A 26959-nucleotide genomic window follows, 5' to 3' on the forward strand; every position below is an offset into this window, starting at 1 on the left:
CATTCTATACATTATGCATCAGTTTTTTTTTTCCAAGATGTCAGTAAAAATATATCAATGCTGGAGTCTTTCTCTCCTTGTCAATAACGGGAGACAATCTGTTTATTCACAACACAACTCATAACGGATTGCTACGGTTTGCAAAGTAAATTAGAGCTATTTTGTCAAGCGTCATTTCTTCTCGTTAACGCAGCTGCGGCGGCTGAATATATTTTGTCCACGAGAATCTCGAGTGATTGTTGCAAAATAGCGTTGTAATAGCATAAGCGTCAACCGTTGCAATCTCGCGTCATCCTGTCTGTAAAACGGACAATGTATAGTGACAAATTTGCATTGCTGCAACGCGAAACAGTCAAAATGTCACGCACAACAATGCTTAACGCGCGCGGACAATATATTCACGGCCGCTCAAGTGGTAGTTACAGTTACAAGTCTATATAGAGAACACTCGCTTCAGAACCCATGGCCATTTATCTTCGAATATCAGCAATGTTACGTATTTTAACTTTGGTTCTCTTCCTACGCCTGTCTTCCGTCACGCTGTCATCGGAAGTAACGTCATACGCGAGAGTATCGAGAGACGAACGGCCCGGAAGAAGCTTTCACGATTCTTTCTCGTGGATCACCAGGTGCGTAACATCGAGATTTTAATTTTTACATCGGTAGTTGAACTACCGGTAGCTGAACACAATGTCCCCGAGATATTCTGCGAGATAAGGATCGAATGTGAGTCTGCAACCGTCTGTGCACCTTAGGCCCGTAGCGAGAAACAATACGAGCGTGGAGAACGAAAATAGAAGTATAAATGACGTTGTTATCACAGCATCGCCCGTGTACGTACCGCCGAAACCTCCGAAACTGAAGAAAGGTGAAGCGATCGATCATCCAGCCAGCCCAAGGTAAATTCAGATGTTCAAGATATAGCGGCTAACTTATTAATAATTTATTATTATTGCTAATGGCCTATTATGTCTATACACATAGATATTCGACGCTGGATCACGAATTGATAGCCAAGCTGGACGCGGGCAAGAAGCAAATTCAACAGCGATTTAATCCACCTGCGGCTGGACTCTTTGATAAAGACCCTATCCCTTACGCAAACGGAAGGCCGCAGAAAGGAGCGAGTATATCGGATGCGGAAAACTCTCCAAGTATAAACTCATCCGCTTTTCCGGGTCCGATCTTCCCTGGCATATACGAATACAGCCCGATGGGCCCGGTCCTCGACGACGAACCACCGATGTCCAAACCGATAATCAGTAAATATCCATCTGCACCTATGAACGATGAGGTACGTAAATATTCCATCGTTAGCTTCGAGCGGATAGATGATATGTACTGTTAAATATTAAAGAATGAAATTTAAACCAATATCTTGGGTTAGATAACATTTTGTTATTGTTAACTATACCATATGTGTCGAAATTTATTATTTTAACACAAAACAGTATTATTTTAATTTTATAGATTAATTAAATTAACGACATACTGAGTAAGAGCAGTGATGACCTATAGGAATGGTTAAAAATTACTCAAATTAAGTGTAATTTGACGTTACAAATTTAACAGTGTAAATTATTCTTCTCATTGCTCGTCTTTCAAACATGTATCTCACGAGATCTCTCATCCGAATCTCATCGCGTAGATTCCAGATTCTTACAAACCGTCACCGAACAAATATCACGTCAGCGACCAGCACGAAACGGACTATCCTAATTTTGAAATGGCTTCTTCCTACGAGAACGACGGACCTGGACCGAAACCTATGAAATTTGCGAACCATCACGACCGTCCACCTTCGTTCGCAGAGGATTCATACGAACACGATCATCATGATTTTCATCAGGACCTGATCTACGATCACATACCCGTGTATCACGAGCATCATCCCAAGACCACGACAGAGGAGCCGGAAATGAACGACCAGCGACTCGACAAGAGGCCCTACTCGTATTACTTTATAGGAAAAAAGCTGTGGTATATACCGCTGTATTTTAGCATCTATTTTATCATATATATAGCGGCGCTCGTACTGAAGAGCGTCGCCCGACACAAGATCAATTTTCCGGCTCAGCTGGCGGAGGCCGTGACTCATCGTAAAAGACGCGAACTTAGCGAAGGATGGTGGCATTTTACCGAAAGAATACTTGAAGGGATGGAACGATTTGCTGAAACATCCGGTAACAGTTCTGAACGTCGAGTGAGCTATCGCTAAAAAAAATCTCGAGACAAAATTTCTATGTATTTTTAATGATCGCTATTCTCGTCGCTGTATAGATGGTATAAACAATTGGATATAAAAGATAAGTTTATGATGCATAATATGTCGTTAAAAACCATTGGTAAATATGTAGTATTATTTATAAGATATATATAATTTATGCGTAATTCATGGTATCTTAGATAAGGCAATCATATATAATATGTGTCTCGATATGTGTAATACTTATTTAGATATGATAATTATATAAAAGTTATATATTACATCATATAAGCTTAAATTATATAAAAAAAAGTGCGTTCCTAACTACGATATAATTGTTTTCATTACTTCTATACTTAAGTACTTATTATAATTTTGCCATAACCGATTTTTTTCCTATCTATTTATGCTAACCATTTACATTATAAATAAACACAGTATTTACAACGTTATTGATGAGTTTATTCGTTAACATCAAAATGATGCATTTCACGAATTCTTAAATCTGCGTCTAAGATTCTTACAAAGAAAAATAATAATTAGATAATGTAAAAACTAAACTTTCAAAATCGTCCTTTAATTTTTAAATTACTAATTCTTGAATAAATTATCCGAGTTTTATTCTTTTTTCCGTAACACATCAGAATTTCCAACACATTACTAAAATAATTTATGGTACATAGTTATAAAGGAATATAGCTCTATAAAAGAAGAATCGTTAATAGAGAACCATGTAATTATCGCCGCCTAAGCCGGCTTAGACTATCGTTTCAACGGGACCGGCCTAAAAGTATGCTAATGACTATATATGTATATATGAGCTATATATGACTATATATGAGCTATATATGTATAGTATAATTTTTTTTTCTTGATTAAACAGTATAAAGCTAGTCTCAGAAATGATTCATAAACAACATATTATCATTGGGACAGGAAAAGCGTAAAAATCGCAATTTACTTAGCTCCCTGCTTACCTAAATGATAATATAGCCCAACCTATTTTTCGATAATCTCATTGATATTTTTAAATTAAAATGTATATAATCGCAACAAGTATCGAATGGCACAATTAACAGCTTAACCAATAATTATAATCATATCTAAAAAAGGCATGTAATAATTTAAAAAATCGCTAGGCTTAAACAATAACATTGACGCGTCACTTAGAAACGATCAATGAAACTGGAGTGCTACCGAACGTTTACTATATAACGAAGCACATCGAATGGCACATGGCGCGCGGCTTAACAAATAATTATAATACCTAATTTAAAACATCGCTAGACTTAAACAATGACATCGACGCGTCACTTAAAAACGATCAATGAAACTCGGGTGCTACCGAACGTTGCAACGGAATCGGCTTGTAAGCGACGTTGCGAAAGATCTGTAACAATTAGAGTAATTATCGCTTAGGGATTTGTGTGCACTTAACGTTACCGTCGATATAGTTACCGTTGCGCGTATGCCGGACGAAGCTGCTATAGAAACTAGGTCCAAGAATCGCATTCAGTACCTCAGACGACCAAAGGTTTTTCACTCCGAGACTTCCTTGCTGTGCTACTCGGAAATGACGAGCTTTTACTACATGGGACAGCGTGTAGCGTGACAATTGTTAATGGTGGAATGGTGTCTGTCATGTGTGTGAAAAGAAAAACAGTGCAATATATCTTAAAGATTAACATGGGTCAGTATTACTTTATTATTAGAGTTATTATTAAGAGATTCACATACAAGATACGAATATCATGTGTACGAATCCAGGTAGATAAATCTGTCGAAAATAAATTTCGCAAAGTGTCTGCTACAAATTTTGTTGGCACAATACCAACAGAGATGTAACATCAGGAATCTGCTAACAAAATATGATGATAGATTGATTACGGAAATTGAAGACTGCTATTTCATAATTAAAAGACGACGATGGTTTACATTTTATTTGTACGGTTAAGAAATGACAGATTCTGCTGGCAATCTACTGTCAGATTATGTCAACAGACTCTGCTGGCGAAATATGCGAGCTTAATGCGGATGTAGTTGACGCGAATTTATACCGCAATATTCTATCCAAACCGACTAGCATATTGCTAACATTTTATTTATTGGGAAATTGTACTTCCAACATGATCAAGGACTGTGTATGTAATTTTCATTATAGGTATATATATATATATATATAAATAATATTATAATTTCACAGGCTCAATAAACAATCGATTAGTCAAATTCGTTCTGTTGTCGATCTGCATTTATCACGCCTCTGGCGAAATGAATATGGAAAATGCAGAAGGATCGATTTCGAAAACAGGAACATCTAGAGAAAATACTGAGCTGACTACGATCCCGCAATCTATCAGGTAAATATGTGAATGCAATTCTTTATTAACTTTAGCGACTATTTAAGCCTGGACAAACTATACCTAATTCGCATTAAATAATCAAGATAGAATTTTATCTATAATTTTATATGTTGTTTATTTTAATAGATACGCGTATAGTTTAATATATATATCCTATACATGTATGTTCTGATTCTTCAATTATTTTTCCAATATACACGGCACGTAAAATATCCCAGCAAACACAGAATACATTGCTAGCAAATTGCTCACTCGGTGTATTCTGTGTTTGCTGGGTGAATTTGAAATAAATTTCGTAAATTCTAACGCAAATTTTAGATCTAATTTTAGAGTAGGTTTTACTGTAATTGCTTCGAATGTTAATTTTCATCGCGATATAAAAGCTCAATTTTCTTTAATCTTTATAATATATAAAGAAATATAAAGCGCAAAACTAATAACTTATCACCCCGCTAACAATAAGTCACATTTTATCCATAGGAGCAGACGAAACAAAGCGTACAGATGGGATTATAACAGAGGTGACTACGCCGACCATCACGACGATCACGATGAGGACATGAATGACGAGGAGAACGGTCAAACGAAAGCGATGGATCAACCTAAGACTGATTATTGGGCGGGCTATTATGATTTTCTGATAAACGAAGGAAGCTTCAAATTCTGGGCTGTTTTTCAAGTAGATCTTGATCTTCTTTAATTTTAACCACCTGATTTTTTTTACGTAATCATGTAAATTTGATTTAAACACGTGTTATCGTATTTGTGCATCAGCTCGCGACTGCGGCTCTTCTAATCTACAGCGGTTTCGCGGCTCTCTACTACGCCAAAGTGAATCCGCCGACCACGGACGATTATTTCGACGATATAATCCGCCGGCGACGACGACGAAGAAGACGCCGCTCGCTTCCGCTCGCAGCCCGCGACAAACCCTTTGCCGGACTCGATTCCATCACGTTTCAAAGGATAATCGAGGCTGCTGAACGAGCGCGTTGATTTTTTATCGCTTCTTTGACAAAGAAAAAGTACACCAGTATGCGATAAATAGAAAGTAAATAATTACAAGCGATCTGTGGGGCATTTCGATGAGATGAGTTTTTAAAAGTGCGAATCGAAGAGACATGGCATGAGATGCGAAAATTCAATCAATCCTCTCTGTTTCCTGAAAATGGGTGACTGCTTTTAATCGGCATAGAATTAATGAGCATGATATAATACTCATATGTATAAGAAATCTTTGCGATAAATTTCGAAAATTATTACTAAATTAACAGTGTATATAACATAGAGTGCAATGTGTGCATGTGTGTTTGTGTTAATCCGTAAACTTCGGTATATGTATAAGAATACATTTGTATAGAGATATTAAGATTAAGATGCGTGTAAGATTAAAGAGAGAATCGGGAAGATTAAACGGGTGCGGAAAATAATGAGAGCAAAGCGACAGATAGATCATGTTGTTAGGCTAGCAAACGTCGTTTTGAAAGGTAGTCGATTAAACAATTTGGCGACAACTCGAGTGTCACGTTCTCGGGCCCGGCTGAGTGAAGAGAACGAGCCCTGGAGCTGGTCTGGTCGGCTCGGCGGTTAAATGTATGAGATCAAAACGTAATAAAAAACTCCCGAAAAAATGTCAATCGATAAATCATGTTATGATGTGGCGAATCGCTGCACGGATCGTCATGCGATGCGATACGGTGCCGATATCAATGCCACGCGAACTGCCCCTTCTCCTCTCATTCTTCTTTATACTAACTACATTCATATATCGCACCTTTAAAAGAATACCGTCGCAATTAAAAATTCACAGTTTTTAGGAGAGAGGAAAAACAAATTTAATTCAATTGTTTTAATTGTGAGATAACTAACGCAATTACAATTAAGATATTTTGTTATAATGAAATTTATACTTTTTTTTAAGAGAGGTCTGCTGTGATTCACTTGTCAATACATTTTATGACACTATTCATTCAGTGATCGCAACATTTGATTTAAAAGAATAACGATACCTCTGCCCCATACAGCGGATTTCGTATATAGACTTGTGACACTATTACAGCACGTAGGTAACATTTTAGGCATACTTTTTATGGGCTTAACTCAAAATCGACATTTTTAAGTTGTGGAAGTATTCTTCTAGAGGTGCGACATTATAATACAATGCAATATTTACAATACGCAATCCATACGTTGATTCTTAAATACGATTTTTCTTGTCGAACAAAGAGGAGGCAATATGTAACGAGTAGCCTCCGAGAGTCTTCCTGGATTGCATCAGGAGCATATCTGTGCTGCATCGCGATCTGATAGATCGTCCGTTTAATGAATCGATTCGGCGAGTTGTTCGAACTTCGAAAGCTGCGGATTTTAACGAAAATTGCCTAGATCTTGCAGGAGAAGAAGAAGCAGGAAGGGGAAAAAAGTCGTTAAGGAAAACGAGAGCGGCTCCGCTCGATACGGCCCTGCGAAGATCACCCACAGCATCTTACCGGCACGACATTCCGCCACGTAGTCAGCTGCGAGGGATACCTTAAGCGCAAGTACGGCAATCTTAGCGGGGAACCGGGGGACCGGATGCCGCGTCCCCGGAGCGCGGGGAGACCCGCGGGTAATACCATTCCCGCGCGGTAAGGAGATCGAACGGCGGGTGTCGTTCTCTTTTTCTGTTTCGGCAAAATTTTTACAGATAAATCTCCGGCGGATGAAGGGAAACCAGCGGTGGATTACGCCCGTCCGAAATCCAGACCGCGGGCGATAAAAAGTGTTATTTACAGCTCCTCGGTACGCCTCAGCACGGCCACCATCCGATAATTTCCACCGGCCGTTCCCTACGCGCCGATCCTGCGAGCGATCGGAATAATAATACGCGATAATAATAGTGGGATTAACCGACGTCACGCGGACATTCCTGTCGAAAATTTTCGAAACTTTGCTCCCGAAATATATTCAAAAACTTTCCGTCAATATACACTCGGTCAATTCTTGCAAGTATATACGGTCAAACTTTGGCACATTGTTCTCGACACATTGAGATCAAGCCAACTAGCACTTCCTCGTTAGTCCTGTTAGTTCTTTTCTTACTATAGCAACTACAAATAAAAATAATATTGTAATTTATTGTAATATTAATTGTAATATACGTGGCCAGAGCAAGCTTATCTGAGCTTATTTGAAATAAGCTCAAATAGAAAAGAGCAACGTGAAGAAAAATATACTAAAAATAAAAGTATTAATTAAGAATTGGAAAATCTGATTCGATATCTGATACGATATCATAATATTGTAATATAGATATATCTGATTTTTTTGTGCGACGACGACTCAACTAAATTTTTATCACTAGAACTTTCGCGAAAACGATACTAAACGGAATTTTTCGCATTTTGGCTCAATTTTGTGGAAAGAAAAGACCGGGCCTTTATCGACGATCTTTTAAGGCTCGTTGCCCGCAGATAAAGACCATTATTTATAATTTGATGATAATCTTTTATCAAAAATTCTTTGCCGATCATGGTTGAGCTCTTCCCCGTGTCCCTTTTCTCCTTTTTCATTTTACTTACTCCTCTTCATTCAAAGCGTTAACAAGTATTTGAGTAACGACACATCTCGGCGAGCTTATAATTACAACACTGGGTTAATATTTTAATATCTTAGTGGGATTGTCTTGCATAACAAACTATCATTGTTTTAAATTATTTAAAATCCAATTTTTAGATTTTAGATTCTTAAGCTACACAAAAAAATATTAGTACCCAGGTAAAACAGCAAGTCTTACAATGAAGTCAAAATGATGATTTTTTTTCATTTTACCCGGTCATTATTTTAACGTCTTTTTACTTTATTATGACTTTCTGTTTTACCTGGGTAAAGATTGTAAAATAACATTTTTTTCTTTTTCTAAAATATGCTGATATTATAACGAAAATTACGATATTTCTATTCAAAGATATTATATTAAATTATGATATCAATCTATTAATTTTTTAGATGTAATAAAATTAACTATGTAACAAAGTCTGAAAATATTACATGCACGGGATTTTAACCGGTGAGATACGTTGGATGCGATTTCGCATTATGTCCACCGTGGAACGTCATGGGACCACAAGATTCGCTACCGTTACCGCGAAATAACGAGATAAGACAACGGTAATCTAGGCGTCGCACTAATAAGGGCGCGCGCCGTCTAATGAGTAGCATTATGTAGCTCCACCTAACATGCAAACAGTGGGATTATGTAGAATTGCAGAACTGTTATCCTTCTAAAATTACTATATTAACGAGATGAAGAATGTGATGACCTATACATTATTCGCAACGCGAATTCATATCCCGCAAACAAATAAATATTTCTCTAATGTATATCTATATATAGATATAGTATAAATGTAGGATATTTTTTTTATATAAAACAATCTTTTAAAACTAGTGTAATATTTCTTCATACGAAATTACATTACTGTATTTTCCCGATATACATTTTGATTACTCCTATCTTCTTTTGTCTTTCTTTCTTTTATTGTATCTATATTGCTCATGTCGTCATTCTAAAAATATAGTTTTACTTTTCATATTATTATATCGTTTTAAATAAATAAATAAAATAAATAAATATACAAAGAGAAGAAAAGTTTGGTTTATCATAATGGTAAGAACATACTTGTAACATATTGAAATCTCCCGACGCAGTACACGAATTGTAAGACCGATGCGAGCATTGAAATCTCCTTGCCGATGTATCGTTGCTCAAGTAAGTATATCCTCTCATTAAGTATATCCTCACAGTAATTAAGTATATCCTCTCCACAAAATTTTTCGCTAAATATTCTTGTAAGAAAAAGATATATTACGGTAAAATAGTTGGATTTTATCTAAATATCTTCGAATCTTTCACACTTTTCGAGTTAAGATAAATGTTATTTATATCATCGCTCTTTGTTCAACGGCCCGTTTAGTTACGAACGGTGGTTTTCACAAAGGGACCGCGGATTTAAAATGTAAAGCACCGTAACCGTGGGAATACATAAAGTCGACGTGGGGAATTCGTCAGGGCGGCGTGTAAGCCGAATATATGTATACATATACATATATATATATATGTATATGCGACGCGCGACGCGGTGTGAGAGAACCTGGCCGAACGGGAAGAACGAAGATGAGGAACGGCGGTACCTCAGGATCTCGGATTGTCAGTTGGTGGTCAGCCGTCACGTAGGAAGGACGTGGTGGTGTTGTCCCGCTTGCTTCGCCGCGCTTCACCTCTTCCCGCTTCGGATCGTCTCGTCTCTCTGAGGAAGCATCGCCCTGCATGGACGCTTCGTGTACGTGCCTTCCTCGAGAGAAGTCAATAGACGCGATATGATTTACACCGGGCTGGCTACCGGTAATGCGGGTCAATAACTTCCATCGGAGCTGAGTTAATTATTATATTTTTTTTCAACAACTTGTTCAACATTACGAACCATCTTGATAGATTGACCGAACAATAGCAGATAGTAGAGGAACAGAATCGATCGAGTGGCACAAGTATTTTCCAACTTGGAGGATATACTCCAAGTTAGTCCGTATTCGCTTAACGGTATTTTCCCGGTCATCGAAAATCGCGGTCCCCTTCGCGACTTTGAGAAAACCACCACACCGCACACGCAATTTATTTCGGCCGCAAGTTGACCTACGTGCTCAAGAAAGTCAATTATTGTATAATCAAGGCCGCAGTGGAGTATCTCATACGTAAACGTCTTGATACCATCTTCATTAGCGAATCTAGCAAGTAGAAACGTAACAGCGTCTCTTTTTTACAATGAGAATGCGAAGAATGCTTTGACACGATCAGCCTCCACGCAATTATCATCATGGTGCACCGTCGTCGAAGAATGTCATAAAAACTGAACTCTGACTCTCGTGGGAAACTGCAGCGTGCGTTACGAATACAATTCGATCGGAAGTAAAATTTCAAGAGTCCGGACGATGACTTCCATGTGTGGCAGCGGAAAAAATCATACCGCGATGAACGCCGGCGGTTATTACAGGCCTTACACTTATCAGGTGAGTATTTTATATTTATCATATTGTTTTTATTAGGAAATATGACAGGATAAAGCCATTAAATTTGAAACTTGACGTTGACTCAAGTCAGTAACTGACCTATTTTTTGTACTCGTAATAAGTAGATATTATATATTCAATTTTTATAAGATTAATAATGCAATAATTTCGCCAGATACAATCACGTGTGTATAATAAGAATATCGTCTGTGAATAAACAATATCGTCTATGTGACATTTTTCTGCAAATGCACTTTTTGGCTTCGATTATTCCATATCGTTCTATAGCATTTGTGCCAACAAGTATTTTAGCCACATATTATTTACAGATAAATTTCAATGTTTATTCAAAAAGTTACACAGATAGTTATTGTATTTATTTTACTGTTAATACAGTTTTTTTCTCTCCTGATGAAAACTTTACTAATTGTCACATAGGCGGTATTGTTTATTCATTGACGATACGTTCAATAATGGAAATGACGGTAACGAGAAAAAACGTTTTCCTGTTTTGTCGAGTCTGCTTTCTTGCTGCAAGATGCTTTACAAGTTAGTAAGATCTGACAATATCGCAAAACACTTTTTTTTTTCCCCAACAAGAGTCATCTTTTGTACTCGAAGAAAAAGAGAATCCTGATCGTTATAATACACACATCGAACAAATATATTTTAATTGAATAAAATTTTACTATCACTTTTACAAGATATATCCTTTAAATATTACAGTAACTGAATTAGCAGGAATTATCTCGACTGTCATTCTTCGTATCGATGAGTTATGACTCCACATATATGTGAGTGTAAAAGAACGAAAGTAGTTAGCAAATCGCTTATATATAAGACGAGTCTTGTCCAAGTTTTATCAAGGAATAAAATCGTGACCAGACAGACAGGATACACGACTTTTACACATTTAGACTTTTAAGGACTCGATCGTTCACTTTTCAAACAAGACACGTTGTGCTCTCTGTGAATTAAAACGCGTTTACTTATAACATATAATACAAAATAGAGGTGATTATACAGGCTGATTATAAAGTGCAATTTTATACTTTCATAACTTCCGGTCTATATCTATGTATGATAAAATTAATCTGTAAAAAACATTAGAGCTGCAGTTTAGTTAGTGAGACTTATTATTAGTATATACAATATTAAGAGCATTTATTTGTAAAAATTTTTTCCTAATAAATAGATTGGAAGAAGTGAACCAATTCCTTTATAATTATCCTATATGTATATATATATATATATATATATATATATATATATATATATATATAAAGAGAGATCTTACATCACGGAAACCTTCACCTTGCCTCATATGAAAGTATTACATAATTTTATCAAGAAACACACGGTCACACACGTCTCGCGTCAAGTTCACGCGCAACGGCGAGACAAACCATGTATCTCTTTACGCGAGACAGCAATTTGAAAGTAACTACAATTATGGCATTCCAATAAGAGGGGATATCCTTCCTTCCTCCTCTCCTCCTACATATACAAGAGGTCGTTTATTCTTGTTCCCTTCCCGTCTTCGTCGTCATTTTCTTTTCTTCCTTCTTTTTGTTTGCTAAATTGAAGCTTTTATCATTACCAAGAAAATGTGCCTGAAATAAAGACAGGAGCAAATGTATATATAATTGTGTATTTCAACTTTTTGCGCGCACGCACATAACTGTTCTAAGAAACGTAAATCCCGGAATTCCTCACGAAACATTTTAGTTTATTCTTTAAAGACCGACAAAATATCGGCGCGCAGTTTACTGAGTTTGAAAATAAATATACAAAATTTATACAGAAATATTATTAGGCTACCAAGATCCAGCTCGGGCCAAAAATATCATTTTCTCCAATTGATTAATAATCTATTCTATTTTAATATATATATTCAAAATGTATTGTAATATTTTAAATGCAGATCTCATGCTCGAGCTAACTTTATTTACCTTATCTCACGATCTTTTGAATTATCCGACACTCATTGTCAGACACTCTTTCCGTCTTAATAAGCTCGTCTTCTTTCTATGCCAAAACCCACATCCCACACAACGGCGTGGTGGCGCGGCGCCGTTCGTTTAATTGGCTGTTTAAACCCGATCGTCCGACACGTTCGCAACCCGCTCGCACAATGGTACCGTTATCGAGTCAACGACTGTGGGCGATAATTGCGACGATAGCGATGCACTTTACTCGCGGGTAAATTATATTACGCACGATAATCATCCCTGATGAGATGCACCCTCGCAGCCAAGAAACTGCGGAATCTGAACTCGAATCGTGCTGAGAGTACTTAACGCTCAACGCATCATCAGAAAAAAGAACGGATCTCTCACATATTGATGTGCACGTAGGCACGCAACGCGTCTGTTACGCTAACGATTGCGGATAATATTTGAATTGCTGGACTAGCGCGCGCGCACACACGTTTGGATTCCCTCGGAACACGTCGGCCGAATGATAATTAAGTTGCCTCGAGTTAATGAGCCGCAAGGTGAACTATGATGAAATATATAAGAATTACGTAGCCAGGCACGCCTTTTTATCTACCCGCAGAGTTACTACAATAGCCGACAGTTAGGTTCAATGTACCTGTAATATAAATTATGACCGTAAATAAATTAAGTGTCCCATCACAACCCTGGTAAAAAAATTTCTTATATTTTCTCATAAATTTTGTAAAAATTGAGACTTGTGTGTGTGTGTGTGTGTGTGTGTGAAAAATTCTGAAAAAATATATAAAGTTTCTTAGGTACTTTCAGAAATAATTGGATGAGGATTTTCAGAATATTTTAACATCCGTATATATAAAAATTTCTGATAAATTGCACAGATTTTCTCATATATTTATTCAGATTTTACAAAGATATGTTGGTGGGAAAAATCTGAAATATTTTATTCCTATTTTGTGTCTAAGTTTTTTTGAAAAACATTCCAATTTGTATAAAAAATCTGCAAGATTCTGAGAAAGTCTGAAAATTTTTATAAAAATTTTTATTAATAATATGAAGAATTCTCTGAAAAATTTTTTTACCAAAGAAAATAAAAATAATATAAATAGCAGCGTCTTTTTTGAGGAATCAAACATTGACAAATCGACCTTACGACCTGGACAGTCTAAAATTTAAACTTGCGACAGCATTATAGAAGTGCAAATTTAACTGATTCTCGAAGATGGAGAATCAATCTGAATCTTATGTCGTTATATAATGCGGCTTCGAAGATCCGTACAATAGACCTTGAAAACATAGAATATGATGCGAGCGATGATAATTCTGTATGCAATCTTTATAATCGAATTATGTAAGCGATTTTAATCTCCAGTATAGGCGGAAAAACATTTGTCGATCGCAACCAACGTGAAATCTTGCGGAAATATCACGAAAATATCCATATAATGGAACAAATTATAACTGTACTCGCAGTGCTCTTCTCTCTCTGTCTACTGTTGAGAACCTGACTTGGCAACTTTAAACGCGAGAAACAACATTGCCGGTAACGTTTATAAAATACTAATGAGCGATTATAAAATAATCCAATGATATGTATCCATAAACAAACGAAGGAAGTTCCCATATGCGTACTTCTGCTTTAGATAACATCGTGTACCCTCGAGCGAAGCTCGCGCGAAGCTTAAGCTTTTGGTGTGAGGAAATTCCTGCGCGAAATATTTCTACGGATCAAAGAACGCGATACATAGCGCGATTCAATGTCCATCCTATTGTCGAGATATATTTGCATATATTGTAAGGACTGCGCGTGAGAGCGTAATCGCAAGGATGATCGTAGCGATAATATATCTTTCTGATTCGCCGATGCCCACGCAATTCCTATTGCGAGGATCTCATTGAGTTTAAACAATCCAATGTATCCGTGGAGTGTTCTTCACTTCTTGCGCGATATATAATCGACACTTTTTTAAATAAATACCCAGGTGTGTCGATCATGATCATTTGTAAATGGAATCGTTAAATCGTACTTTGTACCGTCTCGCATAGATATAATATATGATGTGGCTTTGCGTGGCCCGGCCCTGAACAAGCTTTACGATCTGCGCGTACGAGTTCCAGGTACACACGCGTTCCTAGGGCCCCTTATTAAACCAGACAAGGACGAGAGTTGCGGGAGCGTCCTTGAAGGATCTTTGCACTCGGCTGCAAAGCTGCTCGTACTCGCATCTTCTTCGCATTTTCTTCGTGCTGCCCCGCACGAAGGCCGCGCATTGACTCTCGTCCAGGTCATGGCACGCAATGTACGCATACGGACAGTTGCATACACCGGCACCTTCCTCAAGCCATTATTTGCGAATCTCGAAGGTTGAATTTCTTAACCGTCTTCAAATATTAGCCCTCGGTATTCTGCGGCCACGGTATTAGCGGATATTTTTGCAATGGGTTTCTATCTTCTTCATACCGCGGCACTTATCCGTGACAGACTTAATTGTGTTGTTTCAGTCACACGTTCCATTATTCTTAAACTAATTTCATCTTTGATGAACGGTTGATAACAGTTAGCAGCTCCGGGGTGTCATTTCTGTAATGTCGTTATTTATAGTTATGAAGTTTTCATAAGGCGGCGGAGGTAACAGCCTTTTCAGGAATCGCATAGCTGTTACCACGGTTTGTAATCCACATAGTTGGATATGCTCGGCAACGCTACTTAAGTGCCGCCGAGAATTATTTTTACGGCCTGCATCTTTGAAGAATATGAGATAAATAAAAAAAGATGTTGATAAAAGGCGACACTGAAAAGAATAGCACAGATATAATTTAGGCTAATAATTTTCCTTTTAACATTTGAATTGTATATACTTGAAAATTTAGGAGAGATACAAATATTATTCTTACAACTATTAATTAAAAAAAAATAAAGAACTTAAAATAGTCGCAATATATGACGTTTAACTGTTGAATGGTAACTTTTCTCATTTGTGACAGCATTTTGTGAAAGTGAGTGATCGTTGATCTAGAATAAATACGACTTAAGAGCAAGATTGCATATCAACTAGCAAAATGACATATTATGCCATGTCATCACACGCTAAGCGACTATTTGCTTCATGGATCATAATTTCAAATACCTCGAAAAAGTACAAATTACTAAATACCAATTATTTATCTTTGCATAGCTTTTTTTTGAAACGTTGCATAGCTTATTATTCAATGTTGGTTTAAAGATATAGGAAACAAATCGCGCACTGCAAATCTTTTATGAGTGCAACAAAGCGTGTAATAAGGAAAATGCAAATAAATAACGTGCAATGAAGCTATCACGCTTCATAGCTATCACGGATCGATAACAGCACGATAATGTTAGCGTCAAACCTGAAACCAATATAAATCGGTTATTTATTTATGAGCATGGAAACAGACGCGAACAAGCATAATATGTTCTGAGATTGTTACAAAATTATCATAAAATATCGATAATTTTTCAAAGCGTATTTAAATATTAGATAGAATTAGCAATTAGATATAATCAAAATATTTCCTTTGATAGTAAGAACAATTATCACTATCAATATGTCTCGATAATGATACTACTCTTCCTTCTTCTTCTCATAAATAATAATTTAAGCAATAACACCATAGCGTGCGCGCAAGAGGCAAGAAGATAAGAATAAGTAGAAGTCACGCGGTATTTTTTAAATAAAAAATCACGACTATCTATAAACTTCTAACGGTTCACGCTCGCGCTTTGTATCTGGACATCACATTCGATACGGTCGATTTCATCGGTGCATTCGAGATATTCCACCTGTTCGAAGAAGATGCGAGGACGCGTATAAAATTTATGTCTTGCACTAATAATCCGAACGACGAACGCAAACGGGATCCATCTTCATATAATGTATAAGTTACTTGAACATTCTAAGCCAAACGGGCATTTTCCGAGGCTCTTTGCTTCCTGTTTTAATAATATTAAATGTCTTGGTCAATATAAAATAACATTTTACATTGAAAACGTTTCTGAATACGGAGATTAGTAGATTACGTAACACAAAGTGATTAATTGCATCTTCACAGATAAGAAATAAGACAAGCACATCATATTGTAATGTTTTAGACATTAATTAACTCTTAAGATCCGCTAAAAACTAAAACTCTTGGAGATCGACGTACCCAGCTTCGACCTCAATATTTGTCATTTTATACTTAACAACTTTATTTTATTTCTTGTATGCTAGTTAAAGTTTTAATGTTTATCGGAAGCAGCTGGAAACCTCGGAAATATCATTTACAGGTGCCACAAGAAGCACCTGGACCTACTTCGAGTTTTAATATAAAAAAGCAGTCATGCCTGAAAATACCCGACCACACTTGCGAATGGCACGTTTATTTTACCGCTAGACGAAATATTATGAATTTTCTACGCGATCTCGCCCGGCAAGTCGAGCAGAGCTGAACGTTATTCGCATCTCGACACTTTGAAAATTTCTTCTTATCCATGCATTCCGTGCCGCCGGTGGTACCGTTAACGGGATTACCGTACACGCTCGCTTACATTTATCACACATATATACATACATATATATATAATTCAACGATAAGTCGCGTGCCACCTGACTCGCATCGCTACAAATGTATACCAAACAAAAATTAGGAACATTAAACAATTATCTCTTTTAAAAGATGCTGCGCACATGCGATTATCGAGTAATAGTATTATACAAAAGAGTACTATTATAATATATGTTTCGTTATGCCATTGCGATATTGACAAATTAAAAAGTAAAATTTTACATTTTAAATTATGTTTGAAACCAAGCTTTAAAAACATTAAGTTCAATCATTCAGAAACGATAGTCAATAGATAAAATATCATTTAACCGTAGCTCGCCACACTCCGGTCCAATGGACCGCTGAACGTTTTTTTTTTATTTTTTATTTCTAGTTTTTACATAATAACATAATTTTTTAGTTTCTTTGAAATAAGTTCAGTTTAAATTCAAATTATTTTCTTGACCTGATATTATCATAAACATCTTATTCAAAGTCTGTATTTCGAATTTCTACAGTACAAGCTTAAAAATATTAATTAGAATGGAAATGACAATACGACAAAGTCGAACGGTCTCACAGATCGGAGTGTGGCGAATTAAGGACACGAAAATAAGTGGTTAGTTAGGGTTAAGTTTAATTATATCCTCATTACAGAGTGACTATTATCTACCAAGATCCACTTGGTCCAGGGTATCGGTAGCACGAAGAAATGGCAATACTACATGGAGGTTTGGAAGTGCCATGTTAATTTTATCGGCTATGTTAGTGTTGATTGCAGTTCTGGCAATTGCTGGATTAGCTCTATGGATGGGTGGTACGTTGAATGTTTAATTTATGTACATTAAGTTGACTAATAAAATTTCGTATGCTTATAGACAAAAAGTAAAATTAAAGGAGTAAAAATATAGAATTAGAGTCCGTCAAATTTTTACTTTCTTTTTCAATTAAATTTAAAATAAGTCAAATAATAAATTACGTAAAATTAATTATTGTTGATCAAATGTTTCAGCTTTTCGAACAGATTCTAAAAATGGTGAGTTCACCACATATTCAAATAACAATAATAAATTACGTAATATTTTCACATTTTCATTTTATTACAGCTATCGTCGGATTTTCATGTAACTTCAGAATAGCAAGAGGCGAAAGGTATAATCCCATGTTAAAACTAAACACGAGCATGGTCTTCCGAGAAAAGGAACGAAAATTCAAAAATATTGTAAGTAAAATCTTTTTTCAAGATCGCTCTACTATGTATGTAAAAAGGTAGAGGCGGAATCAAGCCTCTTAAAAATTCAAATATTGTTATTTTCAGTTCGAGCTTTTATTTAGGAGAAGCGTGCTCGGCTTATCCTACAAGCAAACCATGATAGACAAATTTGAGAATGGGACTTTGAAAGTTTTCTTCAGATTGTATCTCGACCGAAGGAAGATACCACGCTCGATCGTAAATATCGAAGACACCATTCAAGATATTATTGTCAAAGAAACATACTCAATATCATCATTGTTTAAAGATATGGAGTTAGACCTTACGTCCGTATCAGTGAAAAGTGAGTGGCGATAAGTAGACTTGATCAATTTTATGCAAAACGCTGAACCGTATAAAAACATTGGAACTTTATTGGATTCCCGCTATCCTGTTTTCTCGCGCTGACCGTTCAGAGTCTTTCATGTCTATTCTTCATTTTCAACTCCATTCTTTATTTTCTTTATTGTTACATCAAACTTTTCTTCACTTTTTATTTGTTTCACTTACATTATATAATATATATATTTCGCCCATTCTTTCTTTTGCTCAACATATAGTTAGTTCTATGCTCTAATTTTTAACAAAAATTCATTTAGCTGCTTCATTTAGCACAAATATTGCGTTTCACCTATTATTTACAATCTAAACCGAAAGTTAGACGTCTAAACCTAATTTGCTTATTGCTTCAAGCATTTGTTTAATCTTCAAACAAAATATGATCAGTTTTAAGTATTTTTTCTAAAAATTCCAGGAATAAGTCAGGAAAGTGTCATGAACCAGAAACAAGGGCAGCAGAAACATGCTATGATCACTAAAAACGGTCTATTACGACCAAATAGAAACAGCAGCTTGATTATGAGTTCAAAGCCAAAAACGAAACCAACCAGGATCGAATCCAGCGAGCCCAACATAGACTTCAACAACATCCCAACCATCCAGGGTACCTATAGAGCAACGAAAGTTAATATCACCGCGGAAAATTCAACTAAAGAATTATCTGAGCCGATAACAGATAGCAAAGGATTAGTCACTACTAGGAGAACGCCGTCACACCCCACGACGTCACAGAAAGTATTGAATCACGTAGAATCTTCGCCAACGGGCGAACCTTCGACAAAATCCACGGTAGCTACGTCCAGCAAGACTAAATCAAACGAAAAACGAGAAAATGAAATGAAAACTACGTCTTCAGGGACCACAACTGTTCGAAGCGATTTGGATATTTTCAAAGATTTCCGTAATCCAGATTTCGAGAATAACTCACCGTGGAAGCCGATCGTGCCGGGATATGTAACCACGGAATTCAAGTTGCTACCAAATAACAATGTCAGAGAAACCAGTTACACAGAATCAACCACGCGGAGAGTAGTTCCGACAACGAGTGATTCCCGCGATAACGTGAGAATGCCCAACGCTGGAACCAGCACGTCGTCAACGGTGCCAGGGTCATCGTTAGATTCTATCAACTTTCACGATGTGTCTGAAATAAATACCTTCGATATAGACAACACCGATTTTCCGCGAGATAGGATCGTTCCAGGTCTGACAGCTAGGCCGAACGACGACGGGAAACTGGACATTGAAGTAGCCGGACAGTTGCCTTCGGAAATGTACAGCGTCAAGTTAAAAGCCTCGTCACATAATGCCGATGATGGGGTAACTTCCACCTCTGAGATCCCAATGATTCGCGGAGTTTCCAAAAATATAATGCCAACAAAAGATAGAGCCTCAAACGCTACTCGAAAGCCGGAGATCAAGTTTGATAACTCGGCATCGATGGTCGAACCGGATTACATATTCGGGTCAAGCAGTGATGAGAAAATGAACGATTCGCTCACGAGCGGTATTGGCGAAGCGGAACCTGTGCCAGACACGGAAGTCGAATCGGAAGCGAAGAATCAATACAGGGGAAGCGGTATCCTGGCGCTGACCACGGACGAAAACACGTTGCGAAACAGGAAGATTAACGTTAATTCGCAGCAACCGATTTACACCAGTTACAATACGCCTGATCTGAATGGCGGCAGTCTCGGCGGGTCCAGTTTGATCGAGAACCTGGCGACGACGAAACCTTTCAGACACACGATACCCGTCGACAAAATCACGTCCGTCGTACATTATAGTATCAATTATAGCAGTCCTCTTCATAACTTGGACGATCTATCTCTTTCGGATGGCACGACCACCGACGCGAAATTGTCCGAAGATAAAGCCTTGACGCCGATACCATCAACGAGAGTCGAAGTGGAAACTTCTGTTATAGGGCACGATGAGAGAGATGCGACGGTCCAGTTGTCAAGTCATGGACGAATTACGTCGACAGACCCGAATGTAAAGGAGGACGACAGATTATCGCACTCTGGCATCACGGAGAGTTACTCGGAGTCAAAACTGATCCCCAAAGATTCGGGCGGGAAGAGGGGCGTATCGAGAAACTCGACGTTCGTCGAAGTCGACATTATGAAGCACACGCCCGGCGAGTCGGAAGAAAACGGAGAAACATACCCAGAGAAAGACGAAGCGACAGCCGACGATGGCGAATCGCAAAAGAAGGTTTATAACGAGACTTTAAAGGCCTACGTGGTGGAAAATCTCGTGACGCTGGCGCCTGTGAAAAGCAACACGGGGATCGGTAGGCCGGTGCGACCGAAACCGAAGCTCGACTCCCCCGATACTCTTTTAGAGCAGTTATTTGGGGTGCGCGATTACACGCACGACGGAGACACGATGACGGATACCGAATCCGCCAACTCTGAATCCTCCTCTTCCTCCTCGCACAAGATCCAGGACTCTGCGAAATCCGACGAGAAGGGATCTACAAATAAGAGCACTATAGTGGAACAAATAGTCGAGGTCGTTACCTCCATCAGTACCAGAGTGTCGTCCAATATTAAGAGCGATCCGGTCATCCTGAAATTCATCGTCGCCAATTCTACGACCGATCCGGTTACTCATTCAAAGAAGACTTCGACGTCGGGCAACGAAGCAAATAAATCATTCGAATCGGCTGTCGATACAACGGAGAAGATACTCCCCGAAAGTCGGCCGATTTTGTCAGCGGCGAACTTAAGGACGATGCAGACGTCGGACAGAAAAATGTCGCTCGAGGAGAACAGAGTTCTGCTGGAGAAGCTCAAACAGCTCGCCCAGATCAAAACGGACGACGATCCCGTACGAGTCATTAGAAACAACTCAAAGCAAAACTCAAGCGAAATTTTGCGACTTCAAGATCTCGCGCCGTCGCTGAACATCGACGAGCTGAAGAAAATCGCCGACGTCGTGACTGGAAACGAGAGTCTACAGAACGCAAATTCGGGATTCACGTTGAGTCGTGATGGGGTGGAAATATTTACGAAAGTATTAAATAAGGAAGAGGACCGAGGAGAGAGAAACGAGGCAGATACAATGTCGAAGATTCGAGAAAGCAAGACTAACGAGACCAATGGTAATTGTGCAAACGCAACGCGTTTAAATGTATGCAGGCGAGTGGAAAAGTATTACACTGTTAAATCCGTAGTATCAAATTATACTTAATTTGTGTCATTTTTAATCATTTCTATAGTTCGCTACTGCTTCTACTCAATATGTTGTTAATTTAACTAAAAAAATATTAATTTAACTAAATCAATGGAGTTAAAATAATAAATACTGTTTTGTGTTAAAATAATACATTTTGGCACACACACATAATAGTTAAAAATAACAAAATGTTATTCAACTCAAAATATTGATTTAAATTTAATTAAATCCTTTTTATTAAATTTAATTTCATCCTTCAATATTTAACAGTGTAATGCGCAGGGCTTGTGTAGCTTTCTTTCTTACAGCCAATTATTAGATTATACGGGAAATCACGTGAAGTTTTTCCTTACACTGCGCAATAAATAAAATTTCGTACACCATCACTCACGTTCGATGATACAAATTGGTAAAATATATCAAATTCTCTTTTCTTTATTATTTTCTGATATTAATAAGTGCATGCATATTCGATCTGTATGCATCTTTCTTCAGCAAAAGTGGATCTTACGACAATTTATCAAGAGTTACAGCTCTATTTATTAATCTATAAATTGAAAAGAGATTCTCCGGTATATTTCACCAATCTGCTATCAAATGCACGATGAAACAGCACTCATAAAAAATTGATATATTTCGACGTGTGTACTTACCGTAAACGTATCGTATTCTCGCAGATAGCTGCGACGGTTTCCTCTGCGGAGATGGAAAATGCTTAAACTCCAGCGCGATTTGTAACATGCTGGTAGAATGTCCGGGCGCGGAGGACGAAGCTAATTGCACGTGCGCCGACTTCCTCAAGACGCAAATGTATCAAAAAATCTGCGACGGTATCGCCGATTGTTGGGATTATTCGGACGAGAGCAATTGCGGTAATGTCAATTAAAATCAGATTGTCGCGATAACCCAGATGTTTTCTCATAAAACTAAGTTCAATCTCAATTAGCTTCAATTGCTTTTACGAGAGCAGTTACCTAAACATTTTTTCGACTCATTTGTTGCTCATTTGATTTCATTTTTCAGACTGGTGCGAGAAAGGTCAATTCGTATGCGGTAACAGCAAATCCTGCATTGATATGGATAAGGTATGCAACGGTGTTAGCGATTGTCCCGGCGGCGAAGACGAGAAGAAATGCACTGCTCTGATAGACGACGAGCCGGAAGAAGACATTGCTGGACCGCGAATTGATCTCGTCTCGACGGAAAATCTATCGAGAAATCAATCCGAGGTAGAATCTCATTTCCACACACATCAAGCAATCGAGCCCTCTGTTACAGACACAGCTACTCCATATATCCTCCCTGACGATCTTGAATTTGAGAGATTAATGAACGACAATAATAGCTTATCTCCGAAGTTGATTGATCAGGAATCGGCTCGAAATAGAGACGCGGGGGAGAGTAAAATCATCGTCGCTGTTTCCAGCAGAGAGACTCCCGAAAGTTCGTCGGATGTCTTAAGGAACGGTTTAACTCCGGAGAATAATTTGCGTGTTAAAAATAACAGAACTTTTCCAGTAGCGAACGTTCATAACAAGGAGATCGATAATTATAACAACAGAGGATACCTCAGTGTACGAAAAAACGGAAAATGGGGAAAGCTTTGTTTAGCCGATACGAATAGTCTTAACCGAGAGCGGCACGCGCGCCGAATTACGTTGTCCGTCGAAGATCTTGCTAAAGCTGCGTGCAAGGCCATCACGTATCGGTAAGTAACATTGTCGTTGAAATCTCGATTAAGAGAAATTGTATTATATTAAAAGTTTATAATTTTATATTAATATAAAAATTGTATATTAAATATTTTATGTTAAAAGTAAATAAAGTTTCTTAGACCAAAAGGCTTTCGTTTTGCAGAGATTACGAAACAGTAGAAAAAGTACTGGACCAGAACCCGGTGCCGAACCAGTTTTACTACACTTTGTCGTACAATGACAAATCCGAACTCTCGGACAAAACAGCCTTGTCTTTGAAATCGTCCGAGTGCCCGAGCGGCGAAGTTCTCAAAGTACGATGCAAAAATTTCGAATGCGGAATAAGAACTCAAGTGGCATCGACTGCGAGGTATGTCTTCATAATACTTGGCGCTAAATTCGAGATTAATTCCGTTGCGCAAGACTTGACATTAAAAATATTTACAATAAACTTCTGTTCCACCGCGTTATACCCAAATCTACTGTAGACAGTTACGTATGAATCAACAAATTCATTAATAACTTTGTAAGAAGAAATTAAAGATTCAAAATTTACAGAAAAAAGTTACTTTCTCATGTCACGGTTTTTTAGTAAAGATAAATGAATCTTGATCATAAAAGTATCTTCCTGTGTGGAAAGCAATGATGGATGTTTCAAAGTTCGCTTCCAAATGCCTCAATTTTCGTATCAATAAAAAGAATATTTTGATATTTTTATATTCAAATGTACCCTCCCCTTTAAAGCAGATCGTTCCCTTCTCGTCATTCCAGGATTGTTGGCGGTGCCAGTAGCTCCATGGGCAACTGGCCATGGCAAATTGCCTTGTACAAGGATGGAAAATATCAATGTGGTGGTGCTTTAATAAAAGATCGATGGGTTATTTCTGCAGCGCATTGCTTTTATCGGTTAATATTTTAAATAGAATAATTTTTTTTACATATAAAGCTTCAGTACAAAGATCTAATCGAAAGTAACGCTTTATAGCGCAGAGGACAGCTACTGGGTCGCAAGAATCGGTGCGACTCGTAGAGGAAGCTTCCGAAGCCCGCACGAGCAGCTCTTACGGGTGGATTACATCGATCTACACCCGGATTACATAAATAACGGATTCGTCAATGACATAGCTGTAATAAGACTTGAACGAGCGGTCAGCTTCAGTGACTACATTCGACCAGTGTGCCTCCCAAAAGCACCGGTCCCCAGCGAGACGATATGCGTGGTGACTGGATGGGGACAGTTAAATGAAATCGGCAGAGTGTTTCGTAAATATTTTTTATTATATTATTATAATATATACTTTAGATGTAGATGTAGACGATCGTGATCTTACATTGGAAAAGTTACATTATATGTATAATACTTGTCCCGTTACTTATTAACGTTTATAACGTACTTATTAACAGCTGATACTCTGCAAGAAGTACAAATTCCGGTGATATCGACGGAAGATTGTCGACGGAAGACTCTATTCTTACCGCTGTATAAGATTACATCTGGCATGTTGTGCGCAGGATTAGAGAACGGTGGCAAAGACGCGTGTCTTGGAGATAGCGGCGGGCCTTTGGTATGCTTGTCCCCGTTGGAAAACCGTTATGTGTTACAAGGTACGTAAATAGATACCGTATTGTCACTTTCGTCGCGCAAACAAGAGCGATAGAATCCTTAGCACTATGCACATTTAATATTAAATACATTTATTAATTATCTTACCTTGTGGATAAATAAAACTCTGAATGTTTACTAAATAAATTTCCCTATAATATTCCTTCACCAAATATGAAATTATCTCTTTTGTTTCAGGTATCACTTCAAACGGATATGGATGTGGCAGACGAGAACGACCGGGCGTGTATACGAAAATTTATTCTTATATGACGTACATCAATATTATCACCACGCAGAAAGACATTCAACCGTCCGCGGTGGAATTCTGCAAAGGTCACAGATGCCCTCTCGGAGAATGTTTACCCAAATCACGTGTCTGCAATGGATTTCTAGAATGCTCCGACGGCAGCGACGAACGAGATTGCTCCGCGATCTCGCGATAATACAAGACTGATATGTCGATATGATAATGTAAACGCGATTTATACAATATAAGCCACGCTAGCGCAGTCTGATAAATAAGTGTAGTTTCTCATTGAGGAAGAACTCACACACACAATTGTATATACGTAAAATACAATGTATCTATGGAAATCGAATTAAAATACAGTAACAATAAGCAGCAAAACTCGATAAACTGTTGCAAAACTTTCCTTCAGATGGTTCTGCAAATATATCTTCAAAAGAAGCATTCTTTCAGTTCTAGAATAATTGTATATACGTCGAGAAAAAATAGAAAAAACTTTACAATTATTTATTTAAAATTAATGTCTAATGTCTTATGCAAATGTCTCTCAATGTCACGTTATTAATGTATTATTAACCCTTATTTGCCACACTGGGATCAAATCAACCCCACGACCATATTCCCTTAATTTTAAGTACCGAAACCTATGAGGAGCGGGTCTATAGCGACCTCTGTCAATAGTTCAAGCAATGAATTTTTTTGTAAAAACAGCCATTTTTTCATTTTTCTTTTACTATTTTAATTTTTGTATCATACATAATTTTAATTTTTGGCTATATAACCTACATAACTTTTAAAAGTAAGCTTTTAAGAAGTTCTAAAAAAATTAGCAAGTTAAAATATTGAATAGCTTATTTGTTATAACAATTTTGGTCGCTGGGGTAGATTCCACCCCAATGTGGCAAGTACGTGACGTCTACAGAAGTGTGGCAAGTAAGGGTTAACGTCATTACTTTAGTCTCTATATAAATAATCATGTCCATGCAGATTGGGACTAACTTGACTTGAAGCTTATGTTAGTTCTGCTTTTAGACAGATACTTTAAGTTATGCTATTGGCAAGATTTGATCAAATAAAAAGAAGTCTAGTCTACAATGTAAAAAGACATGACTTATCTTCTCCCAGTAATGTGTACATATTATAAAATTATTGTGAAATTACAATTAATGTAAAACTTATAAGAAAAATTAACACAGTAAATATACTCTTTTTGTAAAATTCATGTTTTTTTCAATTTTTGTCTTGGAACAATTAGAAGGTAATTATACAATATAACAACGATCCAACGAATGATATACAACTTCACTTTATTAGCTTTATTAGTCAGATTCATCACCAAAAATTATATCCACAAGAAACAGTAAACATATCGTACATATTGACGTTTAAATAAAAACTTTTGTAAATAATTTCATAATACTGTTATTAGATTAAAAATAGATCAAGTAATTATGTATTTATTACAAATTGTGCGATACGGACAAACAAACAATACTTATGACGTCGCTGTTGTTCATTACA

At 37.3% G+C, this 26959-nt stretch overlaps 3 protein-coding genes across 6 annotated transcripts; all 3 read left to right on the forward strand.

Annotated features, from left to right (window-relative positions):
* Positions 1–29: 29 nt before the first annotated feature.
* On the forward strand, positions 30–2418 carry LOC112456713. The gene is made up of 4 exons (XM_025019439.1): positions 30–629; positions 756–899; positions 985–1294; positions 1649–2418. The coding sequence occupies exons 1-4, from the start codon at positions 463–465 to the stop codon at positions 2216–2218; spliced, it is 1191 nt and encodes a 396-aa protein (XP_024875207.1). The 5' UTR covers positions 30–462; the 3' UTR covers positions 2219–2418.
* A 1321-nt stretch (positions 2419–3739) lies between these two features.
* LOC112456721 lies at positions 3740–6097 on the forward strand. The gene is made up of 4 exons (XM_025019454.1): positions 3740–3896; positions 4410–4566; positions 5050–5248; positions 5344–6097. The coding sequence occupies exons 1-4, from the start codon at positions 3836–3838 to the stop codon at positions 5563–5565; spliced, it is 639 nt and encodes a 212-aa protein (XP_024875222.1). The 5' UTR covers positions 3740–3835; the 3' UTR covers positions 5566–6097.
* Positions 6098–9783: 3686 nt separating this feature from the next.
* Positions 9784–25867, forward strand: LOC112456685. Of its 4 annotated transcripts, none has more exons than XM_025019380.1 (13): positions 9784–10614; positions 17775–17934; positions 18130–18153; positions 18224–18339; positions 18436–18673; positions 19124–21817; positions 22569–22763; positions 22915–23599; positions 23749–23955; positions 24330–24491; positions 24571–24848; positions 24990–25190; positions 25387–25867. In XM_025019380.1, the coding sequence occupies exons 1-13, from the start codon at positions 10537–10539 to the stop codon at positions 25632–25634; spliced, it is 5286 nt and encodes a 1761-aa protein (XP_024875148.1). In that variant the 5' UTR covers positions 9784–10536; the 3' UTR covers positions 25635–25867. The 4 variants fall into 4 exon arrangements, with proteins under 4 accessions (XP_024875148.1, XP_024875149.1, XP_024875150.1 ...); XM_025019381.1 differs by having other exon boundaries at positions 10537–10614; positions 24333–24491; XM_025019382.1 differs by having other exon boundaries at positions 10537–10614; positions 24357–24491.
* The last annotated feature ends 1092 nt before the right edge of the window (positions 25868–26959 follow it).

The sequence above is a fragment of the Temnothorax curvispinosus genome, unplaced genomic scaffold, assembly GCF_003070985.1.
Source record: "Temnothorax curvispinosus isolate PA1 unplaced genomic scaffold, ASM307098v1 QBEX01007090.1, whole genome shotgun sequence".
NCBI classification, from domain to species: domain Eukaryota; kingdom Metazoa; phylum Arthropoda; class Insecta; order Hymenoptera; family Formicidae; genus Temnothorax; species Temnothorax curvispinosus.

Excerpts from the sequence above, each read along its gene's own strand:
- LOC112456713 (XM_025019439.1), top strand. The coding sequence starts at position 463 with ATGGCCATTTATCTTCGAATATCAGCAATGTTACGTATTTTAACTTTG. Across the intron at positions 900-984 it reads GATCATCCAGCCAGCCCAAG|ATATTCGACGCTGGATCACG; the intron begins GTAAATTCAGAT and ends CTATACACATAG. Across the intron at positions 1,295-1,648 it reads CTGCACCTATGAACGATGAG|ATTCCAGATTCTTACAAACC; the intron begins GTACGTAAATAT and ends CTCATCGCGTAG.
- LOC112456721 (XM_025019454.1), top strand. The coding sequence starts at position 3,836 with ATGGTGTCTGTCATGTGTGTGAAAAGAAAAACAGTGCAATATATCTTA. Across the intron at positions 3,897-4,409 it reads TATCTTAAAGATTAACATGG|GCTCAATAAACAATCGATTA; the intron begins GTCAGTATTACT and ends ATAATTTCACAG. Across the intron at positions 5,249-5,343 it reads AATTCTGGGCTGTTTTTCAA|CTCGCGACTGCGGCTCTTCT; the intron begins GTAGATCTTGAT and ends TTTGTGCATCAG.
- LOC112456685 (XM_025019380.1), top strand. The coding sequence starts at position 10,537 with ATGACTTCCATGTGTGGCAGCGGAAAAAATCATACCGCGATGAACGCC. Across the intron at positions 23,956-24,329 it reads CAAGTGGCATCGACTGCGAG|CAGATCGTTCCCTTCTCGTC; the intron begins GTATGTCTTCAT and ends TCCCCTTTAAAG. Across the intron at positions 24,492-24,570 it reads GCAGCGCATTGCTTTTATCG|CGCAGAGGACAGCTACTGGG; the intron begins GTTAATATTTTA and ends AACGCTTTATAG.